This window comes from Talpa europaea, assembly GCF_964194135.1.
Source record: "Talpa europaea genome assembly, chromosome: X".
NCBI lineage: Eukaryota > Metazoa > Chordata > Mammalia > Eulipotyphla > Talpidae > Talpa > Talpa europaea.
The window spans coordinates 77,598,494-77,611,206 of NC_140081.1; the positions used below are offsets into that span (position 1 = coordinate 77,598,494).

Here is a 12,713-nt window from a genome sequence, read left to right on the forward strand (position 1 = left end):
CGGCTGCTCCCCGGCCGCCGGAGGAGGGTCCCACAAGGCGCGCAGACCTCTCCTGCCGCCCGCTGCTCCCCTCAGCAGTATACTTTGGTCCTTCTGCCTGCTCTGCTCCCCGCTCTGGCTCTGGTGAATTCTCTCACCCTCCCGCGCTTCTGACTGTACCCAGTTCATGTATAAACAAAACAAACAAACAAATAAATAAATAAATAAAACATGCCTCTATAAAAAAAAAAATTATATGGATCTGCATTGTAGACCAGTATCATCCATGGCTTTCAAACTTACTGATTATGAAACACAAAAATACATTTTTATATTATGACTTAGAAACATCTGTGTGTGTACGCGCGCGCGCGTGTGCGTGTTGTGTATAACAAAATTTCAAACAACACTGAAACTTACAGATGTGAGACATTCTGTTTTCTTTATATTTCCCCCTTGTTTTTGTGATGATAGTAACCTATGTTGAATTTTTGTAGCTCATGGGTCATGACACAGCTTAGGATAGGCTGAAATGCCACTCTATCCCATTATTATATAAGTTCCTGAAACTACATTTCCTGTTCCTAACTGCTTCTCCTTTCATGCAGAGGTAAAGTTTGGTTAGTTTAATTGATTTTCCTTCTAGAACTACTCAAAAGGTTTGTTTTTTTGTTATTTTAAATTTATTAGAAAAAAATCATGTGTAAGTTATTCTCTATCATGTTTGGGTGTTAATTTTTATACTAGAGATTTTTGTAACTGTCATTTAAAATGCAGTTTTATTGCTTATTTTATATATCTTAAACATTCAGTAGAATGTTGTTTTGTTACTTTAGGTACTGACAGCAAAGGAGAAGAAGACCCAGCTGGATGACAGGACAAAAATCACTGAACTTTTTGCTGTGGCCCTTCCTCAGTTATTAGCTAAAGTAAGTTTATGTCAATATCAGAGTGTTATTAATAAATCATAAATATGTCACATGGAATTTTATCATTATGTTTACTTAGATTTTGATGTTTTTTGACATGATTTTTTTGTTTTCTTTTCAAAGTACTCTGTAGATGCAGAGAAGGTGACTAATTTATTGCAGTTGCCTCAATACTTTGACTTGGAAATATATACCACTGGACGACTAGAAAAGGTATGGTGTTTTTTCAAAACCTTGAAGAAATGTTTAGTTTAGATCATCCCCTCGTATTCTGCTTATTTTGTTTGGAATATGTTTAATAGTAACTTTTAATGTGAAAGGAAACCTATATTTTATGTATCTTGTATATTTTAGATCATTTGGACTTGGATGCTGGTGCTCATGAGACTTCCCTGTGATTTCATGCCCACACCCATGCCCTCATTCCTAGCCATTATGTGACTGTGTCACTAATCATTCATTAGAAGAGATTGGGGGTGGGTAACTGGATAATAACAGTTATAAAACAAAAGCAGTTAATATCCAGTGAATACTGTTTTTGAGGAAATACTGTTAAGTTTTTTTTATATGTATTAACATCCTCAACAAAACTCTATTAGATGAGGTGATGTTCCCATTGAAGTTGAGGAAATAAGTATGGATGAGCTAATATATTATGATTAGAAAAACACCTTAAAATATATGTTGGTTGTAGAGTTACACCTGCTGGTTGTAGAGTTCCTGTATTTGAAGTTTCTTACTGTGGTGGTATAGCTGTTTTATGCCTATCATAGCTACATTAGTTTTAATGAAAACCACTTTGATTTTATAGCATTTGGATGCCTTACTACGACAGATCCGGAATATTGTAGAGAAGCACACAGATACAGATGTTTTGGAAGCATGTTCTAAAACTTACCATGCTCTTTGTAATGAAGAGTTCACAATCTTCAACAGAGTGGATATTTCAAGAAGTCAACTGATAGATGAGTTGGCAGATAAATTTAACCGGCTTCTTGAAGATTTTCTGCAAGAGGTATGTATTACAAGTTTTTTGTCAGTTGCGCCCCTCCTCTTTAGTAACTGAATTAGTCATCAGTTCTGGTGAGAGTCCCTAGTTGTATGTTGAAAAGATGTTCAGATTTTTTTCTCTCTGATTCATCATGCTACTATTACTCCTCTACCAAAACAGGAAGAGGGTAAGAATTTGTGCCTTGAAGAAGGTGAAAGCAAAACTAATACCTTTTTAAAATTTTAAAGACAAGATCTGGGTAGTTACCAAGGTTTAGTTGAGCAGGAGGCTGTTAGGGAGAACAGGTTATTAATGGAACAGAGAAGTAGGGCTAGTGTATCACCATGTACCCTCACAGAATAGAGTATTTCTTAGTGGTTTGTCAGTGTTAGAGAGGTAAGGCTTTTGTGGTCCTGGATAGTATGATAAATTATTGTTATGCCTGCTTTTAATTTTGGGGTTTCATATGTTCTTTTATGTTTCCAAGTGGGCTTAAAGCATGATACTCAGATACACTTATATTTTTATTACAATTTTTATCTCTTCTGGAAATATTTAGGTTATTTTATTTACATAAGCTAATGTCATATTTTTCAGTGCATTTAGCCTTTTCCCTATCACTTTAATTGTTATTAGTGCTGAAGAAATAATGTGAACTTTGTAATTTATAGTTTCCTTGTTTAATAATTAATTTTCTCTTTGTGTATGTGACATTGTTTGCTTGCTAAGTTTTGGTTATTGAGGTTTGTGCGAATGTGTTGTTGTACAATGATCACATTCTTAGTTAAAACTTTCAATGACTGCTCTTGGCTGGATATGATTGGATTAGGGCAGATTAATTTAAAATGAAGCAGTGCTTTGTTAATTAAGCTTGATTACTTTTTTATAGAAAAGTTAGTGTGTAAAAAACCAGTAAGTACATAGAGTTCAATACAGTAAGTTTACTAGTGTTTTGACTTAAGGTGTTGTCTTGCTTGGCCTCAAATATATTTTTCTTTATTGTCCTAATGCATTTATTACTGTGAAAGCATAGATGTCTTTAAGTTCCGTGCCAAGGTTACATAAAGGAAAAAGAGAGAATCTCATTCATTTTTTTCTCTTTTGGGTGTAATTGATAACAGCTCTGTTGTTTCATTACTCCAACCATATTGCTTTTAGTTTCGCTAGTTCCAGGTATTGAATGATAACAAAGTTAACATGTGACTTCTGGGTTTTTCTCTCTTTGCAAAATGGTATCTATGTGATAAGCGTAGGATTTTTCACCTATGGGTTATTTCTTTTTCATATTGTATACAATTACTATTCATAGGGTGAAGAACCTGATGAAGATGATGCTTATCAGGTATTGTCAACCTTGAAGAGAATAACTGCTTTTCATAAGTAAGTTCGATTGTAAGTTTCTTAAAACTAGCAAAAGCAAAACCAACTTGTTTTAGGAGTTGTAGCTTCAAATTATTAGGTTTTTCGTGCATAGGAAAAAATATTTGTTAGAATCATGTTTTGAATTGGGGAATGACTGACAAGTTGAATGTATTAAAAAAAAATTTGGGGGGCGTCATGCTTGTGCTGAGAAGTTTACTATTTTTATTCTAACATTTTAACAGCATTCCCTTAACATTCAGGTTTAAAACAAATGTGATCAAGCTTAACTTTTTAATATACTTTAATTTTTTTTACAGTGCCCATGATCTCTCAAAGTGGGATTTGTTTGCTTGTAATTACAAACTATTGAAAACCGGAATTGAAAATGGAGACATGCCTGAGCAGGTCTTTATTTATTTACATGTTACATATTTAACTTTGGGAATGAAGACCAATGCCTTTTTAATTTTAACTGTTTTCTGTTGGTCCTTTTTACAGATTGTTATTCATGCACTGCAATGTACTCACTATGTAATCCTTTGGCAGCTTGCAAAGATAACTGAAAGCAGCTCTACAAAGGTTTGTGGTGGTTCAGTGGAGTTTTTATTAGACTAAATAGCATTAATTGATTTCAGCAAATGTCCACATTTAATAAGACCAGTTATTTCAGTAGTCTTGCTTATTTTCTAGTCTATTTAGGCATGTATGCCTTTAGCAACAATTGCGTTTGTAGTTTTACGTATATTCAGTGTTAAAGAACTTCAGTATGTTTTGTTTCGGGGTATTATTTTAAATTACAAATTATTCAGATTTGATGATGGCATAATTTATGGATTTCCATATTTTCAAAAGTGTCAAATATGTGTGTGTGTATATATATATATTTTGTATATCATGACCAAGAGCCTTTGAAACAAGCAGATAATAGCTACTATATTTTATAAATTGATAATAACAAGCAGTCTGTCTCTAGATCTCCTTATGCCTTTATGGTATTTTGTGGTAGTCTTCCTCAACTGAGGATCGTCCTACTGATGTTCCAAACTCATGATAACTCTTTCTGATTGAATATAATGTGCTAGCTATCAGGTCATTGACTTTTCAAAACTTTATTCATAATAGTAATCCTTGTACTGCCTTTTCCTTTTGTAAATTAGAAGCTTGAACATGGTATTTGTAGTCATAAATAGTATGATGTTGTTCAGGCACATTTTTAATAAATTAAGCAATTTCTGAAAGTTATACATTGTTTATAGGTATTTTTTTCTCATAAATAAATCTTCTTGGTAATGTTTTACATAAAATGATGGTATAATTTTAAAAATTTAAAATGTTTGAGCTTTTATTAAGTACAAGATGCCACTGTAGCTACAAATGGATATTTTCCCCTTGAAAGCCAATGTAGTAGTATTGTTAAAATAATTTTTTTTTTTTTTGGCCAGGAGTATAGGTCTTAAGTTCTCATCACAAAAAAAATTTTGACTCTCTATAAGGTGATGGATGTTAGTAACTAGACTTATGGTTATAGTTTTGAAATATATACAAGTATTGAGTTATTCTCTCCTCCTGAAGCTAATATAATGTTTTGTCAATTAAATCTCAGTAAAAAATAAAAGCTGAAAATAGTGAACTTCTTGCTAAACATCCAGCAAATTTATTTTTGAAAAGATTTATTTTTATTTATTTATGCATACAGGAAATGGGGTGTAGGCCAGAGGTATGGGGAGTAGGGTGCGGTGAGAGAATTCACCAGAGACAGAGCGAGGAGCAGAATAGGTGGATTTACTGAAATACATTGCTGGGGGTAGCAGTGGGCGAGAAAGGGGAGGTCTATTGTGTCATGTGGGTTGCTCCCTGGCTGGCTGGGTATCAAACTCTTGCTGTAGTAGGTGGCGATAGCATGATAGCGCTGAGACTGTAACCCGTGTCACCAGGGACACCCTAACACATTGATTTAAATTTCTTTTTTTTTAAAAAAAAAAGATTTATTTATTTATGCATACAAGAAGTGGGGATCGAACTCCGTGCCGCAGTGGCTGGCCATAGCTTGACTGTGCTGATGTAATCCCTTGCACCATCAGGGAGGCCCTAAAGACTGTAGATTTGTCAGAAAATTGGTCTAAATAGTTTTTGTTTTCTGATTAATAATAAGACGTTAATGTGTAAGCATAGCTAATATAAATCTGTGCTGTTTTTGTAATTAAAAATACTGAGTGAATTTTTAAAAGTGTTTATATTTTAAAATGCTCTTGTTAAATTTTTTCAAGGAGGATTTGCTTCGTTTAAAGAAACAGATGAGGGTGTTCTGTCAGATATGTCAGCATTACCTGACCAATGTGAATACTACTGTTAAGGAACAGGTTAGTAATTATACATAGCAATCTTTGGTAAGCAATTGTTAATAAATACATCAACTAATATACGCAACTTAATACTGAGATTGAGACAAGTAGAGATATGTATGTCCATCCCCCCCCCCAAATATATTAACATACTCCTTTTGCACGCAATAAAATTGATTGATTTCATGTGGAGTTTATAACTGCATTATAGATTGCCCCAATATTGTAGTTACTTTATGTTGTTTCTTTATGATGCACTTGGTAAACAGACCTATATATAGAAGTTAGGTATATGAAATTGCACAAGTTATTTCTGAAAGTAACATGTATAACAAGTATGCCTTAGGGAAGAAACACTCAGAATATATTCTGAGAATATTATCAGTTGTTGACATTCCTACCCATCCTGAGTGTGTAAGTTATTTTTCCTTATGTGGACTTTGCCTGAAATAAGAATTTTAATCACTTGCCTTCAGAGTTTTATCTTCCCACCTCATATGCTTTTGTTATTCCATTACTGTCAACCTTTTCATTCTGGAAATAAATTGTTACCTGGTGCCATAGGTAGTTTTTCCAAATGTAAAAATGAATTGTGATTCTGGGGCCAAGAGCCTACTCTGTTCTAATTCCCTAATAATTAAGATTTAGTGTACATACTTTTTAAATGCTTCTGTGGGAAAATGTTTTAATAATCATTTTATAAGAAATATTAATGATTTAGTGAAAATGCTTATGATGTTTTTAAGGTTTTTTTGATCATTTCATCCTGCTTCATCTTGATGTATTCAGGTAGAGGATCCCAATAGTCTTCAAAAGAGCAATTTTCAGCCGTTTGTGTTATATTGGGTGCACTACTTATTTTAGTTGAGTATATTTACTTCCTAAAGCTTTCAGGAAGTCATGTAAATTTAGCCAACCCTTTTGCTTATTGCTTATTTTTACTCAATTTAAAATTTCAAACTAATTTTAATGAAACATACTTGGATTTTTTTATAGTTACAAATTTACATTTAATATCTACTCGTTAGTCTCATTTTTTTAGTTACTTCCAACTCTTTTTTGTCCCTCCCATATATACAGCAGGTTCTCAAGTAATGTTTCTTTGAACCCTGTTTCCTTATAATGTTTTTTTTTTTAATTTTTTTTTTTTGTGTAGAGGCATGCTTTATTTATTTATTTGTTTTGTTTGTTTGTTTGTTTGTTTATACAAGCACTGGGTATAGTCAGAAGCACGGGAGGGTGAGAGAATTCACCAGAGCCAGAGCAGGGAGCAGAGCAGGCAGAAGGACTGAAGTACACTGCTGAGGGGAGCAGCGGGCGGCAGGAGAGGTCTGCGCTCCATGTGGGACCCTCCTCTGGTGGCCGGGGAGCAGCTGGGGATCGAACCGGCGCCTCGGGCGCGGGCAGCTTCGCAACCCAGCGCTCAACCGCTGCGCCACCGGGGAGGCCCTGTTTCCTTATAATGTTGATGAGGAGAAAATAGGCCAGGACTATTTGAACAAAAGGGTAGTTTTTAAGGACATGCCTTTATTATACATTGTTTAACTTAAAGTTGTAATTTCTAAGAATCTGTTGATGGCATTAAGTGAGGACTGAACTATGTATGCCCGGGCACATGTAAATTAAAAGATATTAAGTGGCCAAGATCCAATTACTGAATTCTGTGTTTCTCTTGCAAAATTGTATAATATATTGCTGCAAGTATCACATTGCTGATTTAAGTACATAAACTGACAAAAAAAAATTTGAAACTGAAGTTTTTATCTCTACCATTAAGGTAAAAGAAACACGCTTTTTTTGAAGACAGTAAATTGAGTTGAGAGCTAACCTTTTGGAGAGTAGAATTTTTATGAAGTTATCATGTGTAACTTTCTGTATAATCTGTTCAGGCCTTATAGATTAACTATTTGGTCATTAGTTGTCAGTTTTCCTAACAGCTTCTAGGAATATGTCTTGGTCCACTCACTTGATGTGTCAGTTCTCCTAATATAAGTAAATATCACAAGCTTTCACTTTATATTCTTACTGTGTATGTTGCAAAAGTTTTTGTGAATTCAAATATCCTGATAGGCAAATTACTACGGTAGTGGTAAAATGAGGGCAAGAGACTGAAAGAAGGGGGTAAGAGTATAAGGTTAGAGAGGAAGTAAATGTTTTAGTTGTAAAAAGGCAAAACTATTTAAGATCTGCTTTACCTCTATTATAATATGTTTTTCTGGCAGTAGTCTTCCTTTAAATGTAATTTCTTGTTGACTTTGTGACCCCCCCCTCCCCCAATTCTATTTTCATTACCTCTTTCAAAAAGATAACTTCTTCCAGTTAACTTTTGGCTAATTTACTGTGTTTGACTCCATTTAAAACTCCTGGCTGTCTTTTCACTAAGCATATTTGGTTATACTTGTTCTACTTAATTACCAAATATATTGACAATGAAAGTGCTTAAAAAGTGTCATTGGCTTTGTGATCACTCTTCGAAGAGATGTTCTAGGAAATAATCCTCTTCTTGTTATAATTATTTTTTCTTCCATAAAAGAGGATAATGGTATCAAGTCTATATTTCACATTTGAGAATGTATACCGCTAAACATTGTGGGATTTGGAGTCACAAAACCTAAGGGTGAATCCTGACTGTGTGTTTTGGCCATGCTGACATTGTACAAGTCACTTGAAGTTGCAAAAAAAAAAAAAACCAGAAATGAATTTTTGTGAAATTACCAGTTAATATAGCATAATGAAATTATTAGTAATCATTGTTACAGAGATTATACTCCTCAGCTTTAAAGTCTTAAGAAAATGCTAAACATTAATTTTTCCTTAAGGGTTTCAAAAATGAAAAGTTGGAGTCTATTTCTGTTAAATATATAAGTATCTTGTGAAAGTTGATGAGAAACCTTGGTTTTATGACGTGTCTTCTTTTTCTCAATAGGCCTTCACTATCCTATGTGATATTTTGATGATCTTCAGCCATCAAATTATGTCAGGAGGGCGTGACATGTTAGAGCCATTAGTTTACACCCCTGATTCTTCATTGCAATCTGAGTTGCTCAGTTTTATTCTGGATCATGTTTTCATTGAACAAGATGATGATAGTAACAGTGCAGGTAATTTTATTGTATCTTTTTTGTTAAATGTTTGTCTACCATAAATCAAATTTAAGTGACTGACTTAAAGTGTTAACTGTTGCATGATATTTTATTCTTAAAACATGAAACACAGGTACAGGTTGCACATTTTTTTCCCCATTTTGTTCATCATTGTAAAGACAGTTTGATATCTCTTTGGAGTCAGGTCTTTGCTTCTTACTAGGCTGGTCCTGTTTTTCTAATTTGTATAGCTACCTCACAGAACTGCAACTTAATTAAATTCAGCAAAGTAACTAATTACTGTTAATAAAATTTAGTCCCTCTTCATCATAGTCATCAGTAATAGCAATATTTAGTTATTTGAGGAGAATAAAATGCTTAAATGACATTTTAGTTGAATATTTTTATTAACATAGATTTTTCCTGTTTTGGTTGAGAGTATTAAACTGATTTCTCACTGTTAGGAAATGTTTGAAACTTTCCTGTATAAGTCTGGGGCAATACAGAATGTCCTCAGAGAAATAATCAAACAATGTCCTTAACCTATGTTAAGTTACTCTTCACTACTTAAATTGCGTGCACAGATGCCTTATTTGAATTAGAGGTCATGGAAAAACAAGTAGTATTTGGTGTCTCCTTTTTGGGTTTGTTTTTAATTCACTTATGCCTGGGAGGAGATTATAACATCAATATATGTATGTCCATACATAAACTGACACATCACTGCAAACCAGAATCAAAATAAATATATGTATTTCTAGACATGACTTGTAACTTAGTTTGTCAAGAAGAGCTTTGTTCTCTAGTATAAGAAACTTAACCCAGAAGAGAATTGAGAAACCAAGAGTAGCTAAAACAGGTGTGAAGGTCCATTACTAAAGTTTACATACTTAAAAATTTTCACCTTGGGCCTCCCCGGTGGCACAGCGGTTGAGCGCTGGGTTGCGAAGCTGCCTGAAGCCTCTGCAGCGCCAGTTCGATCCCCAGCTGTTCCCCGGCCACTGGAGGAGGGTCCTGCATGGCGCGCAGACCTCTCCTGCCGTCCGCTGCTCCCCTCAGCAGTGTACTTCAGTCCTTCTGCCTGCTCTGTTCCCTGCTCTGGCTCTGGTGAATTCTCTCACCCTCCCGCGCTTCTGACTGTACCCAGTGCTTGTATGTATGTATGTATGTATGTATGTATGTATGTATGTATAAATCAATCAATCAATCAATCAATCAATCAATCTTAAAAACAAACAAACAAAAAAAAAAACTAAGAGTATCTGATATTTAAAAAAAATCACCTTTGCTTTCATCAGTTAATTATGTTTTAACATGTAGCGTTCGTTAGAAATTTATTGGTCAGTAGACAGTATACTTACTAGATGCTGTGGATATCACAAAATTAGACAAGGTGTTTTCCTTTAAGAATTCAATTCAGTGGTGGTGGGAGAACTACGAGACTATACCTGAGGGGGAGATATCAAATACTGTCCAAAAATTAACAACAAACATAAGACAATTAAAAAAAATATTCAAGTGGGAAACATAACTAAAAACAAGTAAATTGTAGTAATATAATTTGATAATAAATAGAAGCATGCACAAATTGTTACAGGGATGTAAAGGAAGTCCTAACTTGTATGTAGCATTTAAAACATTGACAAAAGCGAACATCTGAAATGGACCCCAAAAGTGAATAGTTTTTAAAACTTCATAGAAACTTTCCCAAAGCCGATAGTTTTGATGACTCTCTGTTAGTTGCTATTACCTCTATAGATCATTTAGACCCTGGGAAAATAGAATGAGAATAAGCTAACTGATATGGCTGAGTTTTCTAGGAGCTCCTTGAAATTATGCTCATTGTCTTGGACATTTTCTCGTTATTTTTTGATTTATGCTTTAACAGTGAAGTGTATTCCAGTTCTTTGGGAAAATATTTCACTTTTGTATATACTTAGCCCTAGCATTTGTCAAGTTTTGCTGTTTCAATTTTTTTTTAAGGAATAAAAAGCATAGTTAAAAAAGAAGCCCTTGTTTTGTATCGTTTTCCAACCCCATTCTCTTTGCCTAGAGATAACTGCTGTCTGTAGTTGGTGTTTATCATGCCTTTGCATTTTAATTTTATTTTACTGGGATTTTCTGTCTCTGCTAACAGTTCGTTTTCTATTGGTAACTTCCACCTAAATGGTATATTCAATATTTTATTTTGCATCTTGCTTTTTTTAAAAAATAAATATTATGAAATAATACTGATTTGTAACATTATAACTTGACATCTGTATATACTTCATCACCATCACCAAAAAGTCTAGTTTCTTTTTTTTATTTTATTTAAATATTTTATTTCATATAATTCTTACATTTTTTTTCATCTTTACACAATGTATGCATTTTTGTTTTGGTTATATTCCCCATACAATTGCACCTCCCCCCTTATTTTGACTCTAATCCTTCCTTTCCCCGCGACCCCCCCCTCCCCCCCCAGTGTGTCTCTGGTTTATAGTTGCTTGTTGATTTTGATTTTCTATCAACCATACCCACATTCAAAGCCACATTCCTCTCTGGTAACCACCAATCTATTTTCTGTATATAAGAGTTTGTTTTGTTTTGCTTGGTTGGTTGACTTTGTTTTCCTTAGAGTCCACCTATCAGTGGAATCCTATGGTAGGTGTCTCATTTATTTTACTTAGCATAATCATCTTCAATGTCCTTATATATTTTTTTTGTTATTGGAGATTTTACATTGAAGATCTGATAGGATATACACTACTGTTCACAAAAGAGGAAATATAACTGGCTAATAAATGCACAAAAAAACCTGTCTTCATTGATATGCAAAGAAACTTAGAGCAGTATTTTTAAATAGTTGAATAGTATTCCTGTGTGTGGGTATTTATGTGTATCTCACACATCTTTGTCTATCATCTTACCTTTTTAAATTAATGCTTTTGATGTTTTCAGTGTTGACATGTGGTTATGGAAGATTCATCTTGACTGCTGAATGTTACATAATATGAATTAACCACAATTTACCCATTTTCCTATTGATTGTTTCGACTGTTTCTAATTTTTCTCTTAGAAATACTGTTGCAATATTGTTTGAAAATGAACAATGATGTAAAAAATTAAAAAAAGAAATACTGTTGCAGTATTTTTCTGCTTGAGCATATGTGCAAATGCTTTTCTAGTGTACACCTAAGAACAGGTTATATACTATATCTGCATCTTTTAAAAAAAATGTTTATTGAGGTAAAGTTGGTTTATGTTGTTGTATCTTTTGGGGTTTATAGGCTGAAACCTCTACAAATGTGTATTTTCAGAGCATACTTCTTATCCTTGATCATATGTTGCCAAATTAATACTCCAAAGAAGTTATATTGTATTATCCTCCCACCAGCAACATGATAGTTTCCATTGCTTTTCATCCTCCCTGGTTTTGTCTACACTTGGTTATTTGTTAGCACTTACCAGATTAGAAAGGGAGCATAAATTCAAGAATACATTCGCAGGCACTGACAATACAGAATGCATTCAACATGAAAGGCATGTGTTTTTGACATTATTTAATACCCCCACAAAAGAAAAGGTGCTAATTTTTGATAAATACAAAGTGGGAAAAACTTAAAACCAGGGCTCAAAAACTCTTAAAAATATCTGGGTAATTTAGTCTTTAGGGGGGAAAATGTCTGTATTTCTCTAGTTTCCGGGAGCAGTACTAATCAATGATTAGAAACAGTAGTGCATAGAAATAATCCGTTATATTCACAAAGTCATTAAGAAAAAGTTAGCTTGCAGGAGTGTGTACATCTTTTATTTATTTTTTTTAATTCTTTTTTTTTTAATTTTAATTTATACAAGCACTGGGTACAGTCAGAAGTGTGGGAGGGCGAGAGAATTCACCAGAGCCAGAGTGGGGAATAGAACAGGCAGGATGAGGAAGAACACTGCTGAGGGGAGCAGCGGGCGTGGCAAGAGAGGTCTGCATGCCATGTGGGACCCTCGCTGGCTGCCGGGGATCAAACTGGCCCTGCAGAGGCTGCGGGCA

At 34.1% G+C, this 12,713-nt stretch overlaps 1 protein-coding gene across 3 annotated transcripts in view; it reads left to right on the forward strand.

The window, feature by feature from the left end:
- STAG2 (STAG2 cohesin complex component) overlaps positions 1-12,713 on the forward strand; it is a gene marked incomplete at both ends in the record, with an annotated part of 69,028 nt that overhangs the window by 36,065 nt on the left and 20,250 nt on the right. For all 3 annotated transcript variants that reach the window (XM_084258597.1, XM_084258599.1, XM_084258598.1), the window contains 8 exons: positions 816-908; positions 1,032-1,121; positions 1,720-1,923; positions 3,209-3,279; positions 3,579-3,666; positions 3,760-3,840; positions 5,529-5,621; positions 8,530-8,704. In XM_084258597.1, the coding sequence (XP_084114723.1) occupies positions 816-908; positions 1,032-1,121; positions 1,720-1,923; positions 3,209-3,279; positions 3,579-3,666; positions 3,760-3,840; positions 5,529-5,621; positions 8,530-8,704 (895 nt within the window). The remainder of the gene's footprint in view (positions 1-815; positions 909-1,031; positions 1,122-1,719; positions 1,924-3,208; positions 3,280-3,578; positions 3,667-3,759; positions 3,841-5,528; positions 5,622-8,529; positions 8,705-12,713) is intronic.